This window comes from Heptranchias perlo, chromosome 21 (genome assembly GCF_035084215.1).
Source record: "Heptranchias perlo isolate sHepPer1 chromosome 21, sHepPer1.hap1, whole genome shotgun sequence".
Taxonomy (NCBI): domain Eukaryota; kingdom Metazoa; phylum Chordata; class Chondrichthyes; order Hexanchiformes; family Hexanchidae; genus Heptranchias; species Heptranchias perlo.
In genome coordinates, this window is record NC_090345.1 from 1,624,247 (window position 1) to 1,637,950 (window position 13,704).

Here is a 13,704-nt window from a genome sequence, read left to right on the forward strand (position 1 = left end):
ATTCCTTCCATAAACTCTTCTGCATTTCCATCTCCCTCTCCTCATTGAAGACACTCCTCTTTGACCAAGCTTGTAGTCAACCTTTCATTTTTTGGATTGCACCTCTATGAAGCACTTTTTTTTTTACATTAAAGGCCATTTAAATGCAAGTTTTTGTTGTTCCATGTAAATAAAATCTCATGCCCAGTGTCTGTGCGATCCGAAAAACCGCTAATGCTAACAGTGTGCATCCGACCAGCTTTCGTAAAACCAGTCTTATTTTCGATGGCTCAACAATTGGAGTCAGTAACTACATATATATGCTTGTATTCTTTGACATTGATCTGACTGGAAGTTACACATAAATTAACCACTGTCCTACAACGGATCCATAATTTGGTTTGCTATAGATCAAAAATTACTGCGGTATCCAAATTTTCACAACCAGGAAATTTTTGTTACAATTCATCCTTTAGTGACTTCAGGCAGAACCCTGTATTTGCACACTTTCACACAAAAAGATAAATAAACCACTTACAGAAAGCAGTTAACAAAATCCAGTTTAAATTTACCATACTCAGCCAAGCTAAAAATTCAATTGAAAAGATCTAATATAGAAATGTTACAACTTGAAATCAGATGGATCTATTTCTGTCAAGAGTCATCACAACTGACCTAATGTATTCTGTTTCTAACATTAAAAACCAAAAGAATATTAATGACCATCAGTTCGAGGGATTAGTGAGTCACTGTATTTTATTCCTGCTTGTGGATTGGTTACGATGATGTCAAAGCAAACCACTCGCACCCACAGTCCGGCCTGTTAACTGAGACCCACTCCGCACCAATTCCATCTCATCCAGAACTCCACCCACATCCTATCCAACACCAAGTCCTGTTCTATCACGCTGTCCTTGCCAATTGGCACTGGCTCCACCTCCAGTGCACTGTTTCAAATACCCTGTGGTCATTTGCAAATCTTTGACCTCATGCTCTCTGCCTCTGCCACCCTCTCCATCCCAATTCTGGTCTACTTTGTATCTCCCTCCTTCTGCTTTATTATTGGTGCTAATACTTTAGCCCTTATTCCACTGTGCACTTGAATTCTCTTCTCAAACTCCTCCCCCTTGCTGTCTCTTCAAAAGCTTCCTCATTACCTCTCTCTTTGACCACACTTTTGGCCAACTTCCTTAAAAGTTCTCGCAGTTCCTGATCCCTGAGATTTTGTGTCTCATTCCTAATTACTGAGAGCTGCCTGCTCCAAAATGGCAGATCAGAGGAGCTGGGAAACACAGATTGTAGAGCAGCCCGCCGCTCACCTGTTTAATCTTCTCTCGGTCCTGCTCTGGTGAACTCGAGGAGCCAATTCGCAGACTCTTTTTGAACATGGCCATGCGGGTCTTGGCTTCACTGCGCTGGATTTTGGGTAACCTGGCTCTCTCCTGGGCTTGTCGATTCTTCAGATCTTCGATAAGACGCTGGTTATATCGCTGCATCTGCTCCATTTCCTGTTTACAAAGAAGGTTCAGGCTATTGGCCTACAAAACAAGTCACTGCACTGCAAAAAAAAACTCGTTGTGTGAAATGCTTTGAGACAACCTCTTAGGGCAAATACAGGACAGCTCAACAAGGAGGCAAAGAGGAAGAAGACTGGGGGTGAAGGGGGAAGAACAAGGTGGCGGAAAGGGCTGGGGCAGGGCATAAAGGAAAAGGAGGGGGGAAAGCGATGGGGAAATATAGAGCTACAGGAGTTTGGGACACTTATTTGGGCAGCTGACAGCCTGTGCAACGTTTGGTTGAATATGCAGGCAAGTTATAGTTATAGAAACAGTGAATGACAGATTGCAGGCTGACCTTCTCGTGCCTTTTTAGGAGCTGGTGCCTCTGCATGAAGTACTGGTCTTTCAGCTGCTGCTTCAGAAGCTGGTGCTTTTCCTGTAGGTGGCGCTCCTCCAGTTCCCAGATTGCTGCTTCCCTGGCTGAAAAACAAGAGGCAAAAATCCAGTAAAACGTCCCTCAACCGCGTCACTCTCACCCGTCACTCTCACCCGTCCCTTCAAACCCGTCCCCTCATACTCGTCACTCTAAACCGTCCCTTCAAACCCGTCACTCTAAACCGTCCCTTCAAACCCGTCACTCTAACCGTTCTCTCAAACCCATCACTTAAGCCGTCCCCTCAAACCCGTCAATTAAACCGTCACTCTAACCCGTCACTTAAACCGTCCCCTCTAACCCGTCACTTAAACCGTCACTCTAATCCGTCACTTAAGCCGTCCCCTCTAACCCGTCACTTAAGCCGTCCCCTCTAACCAGTCACTTAAACCGTCCCCTCTAACCCGTCACTTAAACCGTCCCCTCTAACCCGTCACTTAAACCGCCCCCTCTAACCCGTCACTTAAACCGCCCCCTCTAACCCGTCACTTAAACCGCCCCCTCTAACCCGTCACTTAAACCGCCCCCTCTAACCCGTCACTTAAACCGCCCCCTCTAACCCGTCACTTAAACCGCGCCCTCTAACCCGTCACTTAAACCGCCCCCTCAAACCCGTCACTTAAACCGCCCCCTCAAACCCGTCACTTAAACCGCCCCCTCAAACCCGTCACTTAAACCGCCCCCTCAAACCCGTCACTTAAACCGCCCCCTCTTACCCGTCACTTAAACCGCCCCCTCTAACCCGTCGCTTAAACCGCCCCCTCAAACCCGTCACTTAAACCGCCCCCTCAAACCCGTCACTTAAACCGCCCCCTCAAACCCGTCACTTAAACCGCCCCCTCTTACCCGTCACTTAAACCGCCCCCTCTAACCCGTCACTTAAACCGCCCCCTCAAACCCGTCACTTAAACCGCCCCCTCAAACCCGTCACTTAAACCGCCCCCTCAAACCCGTCACTTAAACCGCCCCCTCAAACCCGTCCCCTCTAACCCGTCACAATTGTATCACCTGATTGTACCTCCTTGACCGTGTCTCCACTGCCACATTACTAAATTGTGTCACTCAACCGTATGTCATCAAGTGGACAGTTACAATAGAAATTGAAGAAGCTCTTATTAAAATATAATGTTCCATTTCAGAAAACTTTGCTGCACAACCTGCCTGCAGGTACACCCCCGCTCCCCCACTGCTTCCCAATCTCACACTTGCCCTCCCACCCCCTCCCAGTGTTAGGTCTCACCTCGCATCAGCTGCTGCTTGTTGTTCAGACACTCCCGCTCGATGTTAGCAAGCTCCAGTTTGTGCTGATGGATAATTTTCTTCAGCGCTCCATCCAGCTCCTGCTGCTGCTTCTGCAGGAACTCCTGCTCCTAATGAGGAACCATCGTGAGGTGCACAGAGAGGGAATGAATACAAGTCACAAACAAGCCATGTGGAATACACAGGCACAAGAGTCACAATACACGAGAAAAAGATAGCAAAACAAAGGTTTGGGTGACTAACAAAAGCTATCACTGGGTTATGAATAGTTAGCTGGTTAATTAACTCTATCCTAGTCCACTGAAGGATCAATAAGGCAGTAACCCCTCAGTAAGCTTACAAACTGTAGTGGCACTCACACCAATAACTTTACTGGGCTTATTTAGTGGTACTAAGGCAGAAAATCTGACTTAACACAACATACTTTAATGTTGTTGGGCACATTTTTTGTGAGATATTATTAATTCATCCCCTCAGATTGCTCCCACCAGCAGTGAGAGTGTTGTACGGCAAAAGATGCTCTCTCCAGACCCAACCCTGGACAAACATCTGAAACTGTCCTGCTGGGTGTTTTTCATGATTTAAGTGGACAGATATCACACATCCACTGTTGTGCTATCCTGAAAGCCCAGTGGCAAAGCTCGTCCTGTTCATACCCTGCCTCCTGCCATTGGGCCAAAGATGGGGAGTGATGTGTTGTACAGTAGCAGGATCATCCGTCTTTACACTCTGGGTGATAATGTACACACGGGGGCAGGATAAAGACTGACACAACTGGCCTCCCTTACAGAGCCTGGCCAATGCTCAGTGTGTCCATGTGAGCATTTGAAGTTCTTCTACATGGTGACACAGCACTGACACTAGCAAATGGGAGGAAAATACCCTCCACGGGATTCAAACTGAGCAGCATCTGGAGATTGGGCATTGTTGCCTGAGGGAGCACCCAGCACTGTACAGGATGGTGCAGTGTGGCAGGGTCTGGAGATTGGGCATTGTTGCCTGAGGGAGCACCCAGCACTGTACAGGATGGTGCAGTGTGGCAGTGTCTGGAGATTGGGCATTGCTGCCTGAGAGAGCCCACAGCACTGTACAGGATGGTGCAGTGTGGCAGGGTCTGGAGATTGGGCATTGTTGCCTGAGGGAGCACCCAGCACTGTACAGGATGGTGCAGTGTGGCAGGGTCTGGAGATTGGGCATTGTTGCCTGAGGGAGCACCCAGCACTGTACAGGATGGTGCAGTGTGGCAGGGTCTGGAGATTGGGCATTGCTGCCTGAGAGAGCCCACAGCACTGTACAGAATGGTGCAGTGTGGCCGGGTCTGGAGATTGGCCATTGCTGCCTGAGAGAGCCCACAGCAATGTACAGGATGGTGCAGTGTGGCCGGGTCTGGAATGAGAGTCCATTTATTTATACACAGTTAATCACCCAAAACACTGTCAAATTATCCATTTAAATCTTCAATGTATATTACCTCTATTTTACAATAAACATCACAACAAAACAGAGCCTGGTTTCAATTATACTCTCAACTGTTTCTAACAAAAGCAAGAGATATTAAGGAGCAATGTTACATATTAACTACAGCTAATTAAAACTCTCTGATTGCTGTACGATCCAGAACTTATACCAAGTTACAAGTCAGACATCTGCCAGTAACAACTTATCAAACTGATGCATAAATTGCAGCCCTACTTTTACACCTCAATGAAGCCTGCATGTACAATGGATGCTGAGGCGTTTAAAATACCTACAAGGGTTTGGGGGCTGAAAGTGGTAAAATCCTATAAAAATAAAAATGAGCAATATTCAGAGAACAGTGACACCAAGAACACTAAGCAAGGTCATAGGGTCATCAGGAGAACAGAGAGGGGTTGCAGGATCATCGGGTGCACAAAGAGGGGTCAATGGGTCGTCGGGTGCACAGAGAGGGGTCAATGGGTCGTCGGGTGCACAGAGAGGGGTCGCAGGGCCATCGAGCACACAAAGAGGGGTCGCAGGGCCAACAGGCAAAGAGGGCCAACAGGCGCACAGAGAGGGGCCACACACTGACAAAGCTGGGTCAGCAGTTTTACTCAGTAGGCACCCAGCTCACCTAAATGCCCAGGCTATAGAATACTGATTCAACATTACACTGGGTGCCCAACATCTGCAGCTACAGAGAACGTGGTAGATCCCACTGAACCCCTGATAAGAAGATCGCCATGACTCTCGACGAATGGGGATGAGTCCAAATCAATCCATTCAGCTCGAATGAGCACCTTGCAATCGATACTGTTCTGACTCAGAACACAGATCCTGGTGTCCTGGTTCTAGACAGATTCCTGTTCTCCTGGGACAGGATTTACCTGTATGCTTACTTTCCCACTGTTCCTGCTGCTGCCCAAAGGTGACATTGAAACCATGAAGGGGGAGGGGGGATTTCTGCAATACTTCTTATGGTGCTCCTCACCCAACCTCTGTATAACCAGAAGAATCGCACATTTCTTGATCTGTACATACCTTGAATTTCATTTTGATTTCTTTCTCCAAGAATTATTCAATAATTAAAGCCTGTAGTCAGTGCATGCAATAATAGTTGCGAATGCTCATCCAACTCATCATCAACATTCACACACACTCATTTCTAGACTTATATCACAATTCTAGTTCTAGTAATAAAGATCATTTCTTTAGGACTTGTTAACGTCTCTTTCTTAACTGAATCTACCGAGCACCATGTACAATTCATCATTCTGTTCCCCTCAATGGAGTGCTTGTGACGTGGGTTTTCGTTTACAGGAACAATAAATGGAGCTGCTAACACCGGAAACCAAATAAATACTGAATTACTCTCCCACTTGAACAATAGTGGAAGAGACAGATGGACACAGCAACAACCAATCAGGCAGACTTTGTTTTCAAAGTGAATGCTGACTGCTTGGCTGTCGAATGAGGACTCATTGATCAGCTGCAAACATCCCATTACCCCATCAGCAACCAACCTGGGATCAAACCCCATTTAACAATAATGAAACTTAATGGGGCTTAGGGTGGGGAAGAAGCTCTGCAGAACCTTTCCACATGAGATTAAATGGGTGGGGGTAGGGTCAATGATGAGTGCATTGTACAGGTTCAGTGGAGGGGCGGGCTTCGTGGGCTTAACTCATTTTCCTAAATCCTTAGATGAGATCCTTGTTGTCTTTGTAATTTCATAGATTCTGCTTTTACTGGGCTATGAGCTGAGCTCCTAAACTTGCTTCTTGAGATTGGAACAAAGCAGCAGCCCCTCCCATCCACCAGGCTGCACAGAGGCCCATAGAACAAGCCCGTCACACAATGATCATGACTAAGCTTCAAAAGGCAGCCGCTATTGAATTAGATCCCACACATCAAGGATTAAAGGTGTTTGAACACCTCAGCAAGACCGGCTACATCTCTTTCAATAGCTTTGTAAAGCTCTCCTGAATTTCTTTTTGGTATTACATTTATTCTCTTTGTGTGTTGTGACAGTGAGTGAGCTTTATTGAGCAGCAGGGATTAGAGCTGACCTTGAGGATTGATTGCAGGGAGGGATAGTGACGTGGGTCTGCACTGCTGTACTTCTTGCATGGTGGGCTTGGTCACTCCACCAGTTTAGCAGTTACCCTCCTCGGGTGGGTTTGAGCATACTCCAGATACCTGCTGAGCAACTCACTGGGCAGCTGCAGTTGACACGCTGGCCGGGGTCAGAAACAGGACTGGGTTCAGAAAAAACCTTCCGGTTCAGCTTCACGGAGTGCGTTGCGATCTTCCATAGCATCTCAATCCACAAAGGGATCCTTCTTCCTCCTGTCACCACCTGAGTGAGAGGCACCAACGGGCTGCAGTTAGCAGCAAACCCCGAATTTCTCTCAGTGCTTCACTGAGTGATCATCAGTTGGTTGAGAGACAGATTCCATATCCAACAGGGAGGTGAGGGATGCAGGCCAGGAATATTCATGGTCCAAACATCAGCATGAGTCGCACAGGCTCAGTGCCTCTTCTCATTCCTACCCTGTGCTTTATTGTGCTAACTGGAATGAAAATGTGCTTGTGTCTGCAGGGAAATAGACTGGGACACAACACTTCGCAGCAAACTGACAGATAGACATGTGGCTTGAGTTAGTGAAAAGCAGAACTTCAAACCTCAGCTGAGAGTTGAAAGGACTGGGTCCTAGAACACTGCCTGTCCCAAATGAGAGCAAAACTTTCAGACAGCTTTTTAAAGTCCTGCTACTCAGCATCTGTTTACCTACTTATTTCCATTTGTGAAGTGCCTTGGGTCGTTTGTTATATTAAAGGCACTGAACATAGCAGCCTCTCGAGTCTATTCCGCCATTCATTCAGATCATGGCTGATCTGTACCTCAGTTCCATATACCTGCCTTTGTTCCATATCCCTTGATGCCCTTACCCACAAAAATCTATCAATCTCAGTCTTGAAAATTTCAATTGTCCCTCAGAATACACAGTCTTTCGGGGGAGAAAGTTCTAGATTTCCACTGTCCTTTATGTGAAAAAGTGCTTTCTGATTTCGCTCCTGAACGGCCTAGTTCCAATTTTAAGATTATGTCCCCTTGTTCAGGATCCCCCACCAGAGGGAACAGTTTCTCTGTATTATCCCTTAATCATTTTAAATACCTCGATTAGGTCACCCCTCAACCTTCTAAACTCATGGGAATAAAAGCCAAGCTTCTGCAACCTGTTTTTATAATTTAACCCTTTAACCCAAAAAAGGGCAGGATTGGGTGCTAAATATTCCTGGATACAAGGTGTTCAGGAGAGATAGGGAAGGGAAGAAAGGAGGGGGGTGGGGTCGCAATATTGATTAAGGATTATATTGCAGTGCTGGAGAGAGAGGATGTTCCAGAGGGATCAGGGACAGAATCTATTTGGTTAGAGTTAAGAAACAATACAGGTGCCATTACACTACTGGGTGTATTCTATAGGCCACCAACTAGTAGGAAGGATATAGAGGAGCAAATTTGCAGGGAAATTGCAGAGAGATGCAAAGGTCATAGAGTAGTGATAACGGGGGACTTCAACTATCCTAATATAGACTGGGATAGTAATAATATAAGGGGCAAAGAGGGGGAGGAATTTTTGAAGTGTGTTCAGGAGAAATTTCTTGACCAGTAAGTTTCTGGCCCAATGAGGAAGGAGGCATTGCTGGATTTGGTTCTGGAGAATGAGGCGGGCCAAGAGGAGCAAGTGTCAGTGGGAGAACATTTAGGGAACAGTGATCATAGTATCATAAGGTTTCGAATAGCTATGGAAAAGGTCATGGACCTCTCTAAAGTAAAAATACTCAATTGGAGGAGGGCCAATTTCAGTGGGATGAGAACAGATCTGGCCCGGATAAATTGGAATCAAAGATTGGCAGGCAAAACTGTAACTGAAAAATAGGCGGCCTTTAAGGAGGAGATACTTCAGGTACAGTCTAGGTACATTCCCATGTGGGAGAAAGGTAGGGCAACTAAAGCCACAGCTCCCTGGATGACAAAAGAGATAGAGAGTAAGATGAAGCAGAAAAAAGGGGCATATGACAGATGTCAGGTTGATAACACAAGTGAGAATCAGAGTGAAAAAGGAAATAAGAGGGGCAAAGAGAGAGTATGAGAATAGACTGGCGGCAAATATAAAAGGGAATCCAAAAGTCTTCTATAGGCATGCAAGCTGTAAACCGGTAGTAAAAAGGAGGGGTGGGGCCGGTCAGTGATCATAAAGGAGATCTACTCATGGAGGCAGAGGGCATGGCCGAGGTACTAAATGAGTACTTTGCATCTGTCTTTACCAAGGAAGAAGATGCTGCCAGAGTCTCAGTAAAGGACGATGTAGTTGAGATACTGGATGGGCTAAAAATTGATAAAGAGGAGGTACTAGAAAGGCTATCTGTACTTAAAGTAGATAAGTCACCCAGTCTGGATGGTATGCATCCTAGGTTGCGAGGGGAATTTGCTGAGGGAAGTAAGGGTGGAAATTGCGGAGGTACTGACCATAATATTCCAATCCTCCTTAGATACGGGGCCATATGGGTTGAGCTAAGAAATAAAAAAGGGGCAGTCATACTACTAGGAGTGTACTATAGATCCCCGAATAGTGAAAGGGAGATAGAAGAACAAATAAGTAGGCAAATTTCTGAGTGCAATAATAGTAGGGGACTTCAACTACCCTAACATCAACTGGGATTCAAACAGTGTGAGGGGCACAGAGGACGCAAAATTCTTGATCAGTGTCCAGGAGAACTTTTTTAGCCAGTATGTGACAAGCTGAAAAAGCGGGGATGCAATTCTAGATTTAGTCCTGGGAAATGAAGATGGGCAAGTGGGTGAAGTGACAGTGGGTGACCATATTGGGGGTAGTGACCACAATTCAGTTAGTTTTAGCATTATTATGGAAAAGGACAGAGTTAAATCAGGAGTAAACATTTTAAATTGGGGGAAGGCAAATTTTACAGAACTAAGAGGTGATTTGGCAGAAGTGGACTGGACACAACTACTTGAGGAGAAATCAGTGCCAAGCCAGTGGGAGGCACTAAAAAGTGAAATTCTATGGGTACAATGCAGACATGTCCCTTCAAAGAAAAAGGGTGGCACTGCCAAATTTAGAGCCCCCTGATTGTCTAGAAGTATACGGGGCAAGATAAATCAGAAAAAGAAAGCTTATGACTGTCACAGAAAACTATATTCTACAGAAAGCCTAGAGGAGTATAGAAAGTATAAGGATGACGTAAAAAAGGAAATAAGGGCAGCAAAGAGAGGGCATGAAAAAATATTAGCTAGTAAGATTTAAGAAAACCCAAAGATGTTTTATCAGTACATTAAGAACAAGAGGATAGCTAAGGAAAATGAGGGGTCTATCAGGGATGATAAAGGTAACTTGTATGTAGAAGCAGAGGATGTGGGTAGGGTTTTAAATGAATATTTTGTCTCCGTATTCACAAAGGAAAGGGATGATCCAGACGTAGTAGTTAAAGAGGATCGTGGCTTTCAAAAGGGAACTGGATAAATACTTGAAAGGAAAAAATTTGCAGGGCTACAGGGAAAGGGCTGGGGAGTGGGACTAGCTGGATTGCTCTTTCATAGAGCCAGCATGGACTCAATGGGCCAAATGGCCTCCTTCCATGCTGTAACCTTTCTATAGTTCTAATCGCTGGTATCATTCTACTGCAGATTGCAACATGTCGTTGCAAATTTAATGATAATTTGTGCTGAATTGTGGCCAGATCTGTGCTGTTCTGGATTTGTATCCAACAGGAATGAAGGTAAGACTGGTCCAAACTCATTTCCCAAAAGCCAGGTCCCAGAAGTGAAAGGACAATGTCTGACCCACTGCACCATCCAGTGCCCAGACCAGAGGAGACCTTCATCACACTGTCTAGGCTGCATTTGAATCCTTGTCCCAGAGGTGCAATGATAGTCTCTAACCTGCTCCCCTCTCTCCTGATTTAGATTCAGGATTTCCAAAAGGAACAATCAAGTTCAACCAAATGACAGTCACCAGCCTTGGACTAGTCAAATGCTGGATCCCAAAACATGCAACACTGCCCACAGCACACGGACAGAACAGAAAACACACGACAACCCAGAAATCACACAAAAGGGTAAAGGGACTTACATCCTGAAGCTGTGCGTTGAACAGGGTGCAGGAAGATAACTGAAAAGACTGTATCATAACCTGGGCGACACCCTGTGGATTAGAATACAATGGACTTCCCACGTCAGCAAATGGACAAGGAGGCAGCACACATGCACAACAAGATCATCCAATCCATCCAGACTGCTGGGTGCAGGTGGGCAGAAGCACTGAGCAGCAAGCACAGTAGGGTAGAGGATCACACAGCATTATTACAGAGGGTGAGTCAAGAAGATAAAACTGTGACTGCCAGATAAGGCAGGTTACGGTTTAGATAAAGGGTCTCACCCAAATCCTTAACCCGTCTTTTCTCTTTGCAGATTTTGATGGACCTGCTGTGTATCTCCTACATTTCCTTTTGTACAGATAGAAGGAGAAAAGGTCGCTCACAGCCACAGAGGAAAGGTCAGACAGCTTCCAGCAGATCATGGGTACCAAGAAACAGACATGAGCAGCATTAGGGGCACAGTGCGGCAGGCTGGTTATGCACAGTGAACCTTGTTTATCAGGCAGTCAGCGAACGACCCGAAGTGTGATTGTCGCTCAATTAACTTCTAAAGTGCAGAGGAGTTTTATCCAATAGCGAGTGAGAACAAAAAGATCTGTACTGAAATAGAAATCTAGTGATATTAGTGGGTGAATGCTTAACACATTGGTACGACAGTCCTTTCTCTGCCATTTTAACACAGGTATTAACAATGTTAAATGTGTAATAGGCTCCAGAGGCCTCACCGTGAGACCTTACTGCCCAGATCCTCAGGCTCTAACTCCATTACTATTGTACACAGGAACAGGTCACACTAGCGCACCCCATCCACCTTCCATCCTCTCCCCGTTCCCCTTTAAACCATCCCCCTGTTCCCCCTCCACCCTCTCCCCGTTCCCCCTCCACCCTCTCCACGTTCCCCCTCCACCCTCTCCACGTTCCCCCTCCACCCACTCCCCCGTTCCCCCTCCACCCACTCCCCCGTTCCCCCTCCACCCTCTCCCCCGTTCCCCCTCCACCCTCTCCCCCGTTCCCCCTCCACCCTCTCCCCCGTTCCCCCTCCACCCTCTCACCCGTTCCCCCTCACCGTTCCCCCTCCACCCTCTCCCCCGTTCCCCCTCCACCCTCTCCCCCGTTCCCCTTCCACCATCTCACCGTTCCCCTGCACCCTCTCCCCGTTCCCCCTCCACCCTCTCCCCGTTTCCCCCTCCACCCTCTCCCCGTTTCCCCCTCCACCCTCTCCCCGTTTCCCCCTCCACCCTCTCCCCGTTTCCCCCTCCACCCTCTCCCCGTTTCCCCCTCCACCCTCTCCCCGTTTCCCCCTCCACCCTCTCCCCGTTTCCCCCTCCACCCTCTCCCCGTTTCCCCCTCCACCCTCTCCCCGTTTCCCCCTCCACCCCCTCCCCGTTCCCCCCTCCACCCGTTCCCCCTCCACCCTCTCCCCGTTCCCCCTCCGCGTTCCCCATCCACCCTCCCCCACCGTTTCCCTTCCATCATCATCACTGTACTCTGACGTACTGGAATATATCTCGTACTGTCACGTGACCTTCAGTAAGTGGAAGAAAAGTAAACAAATTTTTTGAACACTAAACAAGCAAATGATAGTACTGAACACAAACAGTAGGTTTACGGGAAATACAGACATCACTATTCTTGGAATCAAAACATAAAGACACTTCCCTGTGCCAACTCTCAACATAAAACTGACTCATGAGACACGGGTCCTTTAGTTCCAGGTGCCTACGCCCTACCATGGAGTGCTCTGACTCTTATCTCCCTACGCCCTACCATGGAGTGCTCCGACTACGTGCCTATGCCCTACCATGGAGTGCTCTGATTCTTATCTCCCTACGCCCTACCATAGAGTGCTCCGACTACGTGCCTACGCCCTACCATGGAGTGCTCCGACTACGTGCCTATGCCCTACCATGGAGTGCTCTGACTCTTATCTCCCTACGCCCTACCATGGAGTGCTCCGACTCCTATATGCCTACGCCCTACCATGGAGTGCTCCGACTCCTATATGCCTACGCCCTACCATGGAGTGCTCCGACTCCTATATGCCTATGCCCTACCATGGAGTGCTCTGACTCTTATCTCCCTATGCCCTACCATGGAGTGCTCTGACTCTTATCTCCCTACGCCCTACCATGGAGTGCTCCGACTACGTGCCTATGCCCTACCATGGAGTGCTCTGACTCTTATCTCCCTACGCCCTACCATGGAGTGCTCCGATTCCTATATGCCTACGCCCTACCATGGAGTGCTCCGACTCCTATATGCCTACGCCATACCATGGAGTGCTCTGACTCTTATCTCCCTATGCCCTACCATGGAGTGCTCCGACTCTACGTGCCTATGCCCTACCATGGAATGCTCCGACTCCTATATGCCTACGCCCTACCATGTAGTGCTCCGACTCCTATATGCCTACGCCCTACCATGGAGTGCTCCGACTCTACGTGCCTACGCCCTACCATGGAATGCTCTGACTAGCCTTGCACCACTGCTGGCTTCAGACCGATTGCTGTCTTTGTGCAAAACTGTCCAAAATACAGCAATTCCTTTGAAGATACTGCAAAGCAGAGAACATTAAAACTACATTCACAGGATTCAAACAGCATTTGCCCACACAAAAACAGCTACCAAACAGAAGTGTACTGTAATCAAGGCCTAAAGGATGCTTGTAATTGAATGGAATTGCTTGACCCATTGAATGATGCATGAGATAAATCCCCATACAAGGCCAAAGGCAGCAATTGGTCCACATATCATGACTTTGACATACCAGACATAACATATATTCTCTGTAGCTTGCAGAAAGAGCTAGCAGTAACCAATTTTAGCCCCATGTGTGCCGTGATTACAAGAATCCATTTTTGAATAGAAACGCAAATCCCTCCGCTTCCACTGAGA

At 47.2% G+C, this 13,704-nt stretch overlaps 1 protein-coding gene across 3 annotated transcripts in view; it reads right to left on the reverse strand.

Annotated features, from left to right (window-relative positions):
* Nucleotides 1-13,704, reverse strand: part of LOC137339901 (STE20-like serine/threonine-protein kinase) — a 148,421-nt gene that overhangs the window by 17,611 nt on the left and 117,106 nt on the right. For 2 of the 3 annotated variants that reach the window (XM_068001956.1, XM_068001954.1), the window contains 3 exons: nucleotides 3,152-3,281; nucleotides 1,834-1,958; nucleotides 1,299-1,487 (listed from right to left, as the gene is read on the reverse strand). In XM_068001956.1, coding sequence (XP_067858057.1) covers nucleotides 1,299-1,487; nucleotides 1,834-1,958; nucleotides 3,152-3,281 — 444 coding nt within the window. Of the gene's footprint in view, nucleotides 1-1,298; nucleotides 1,488-1,833; nucleotides 1,959-3,151; nucleotides 3,282-10,784; nucleotides 10,857-13,704 lie in introns of all 3 variants that reach the window. The other variant, XM_068001955.1, reaches the window with a different exon arrangement.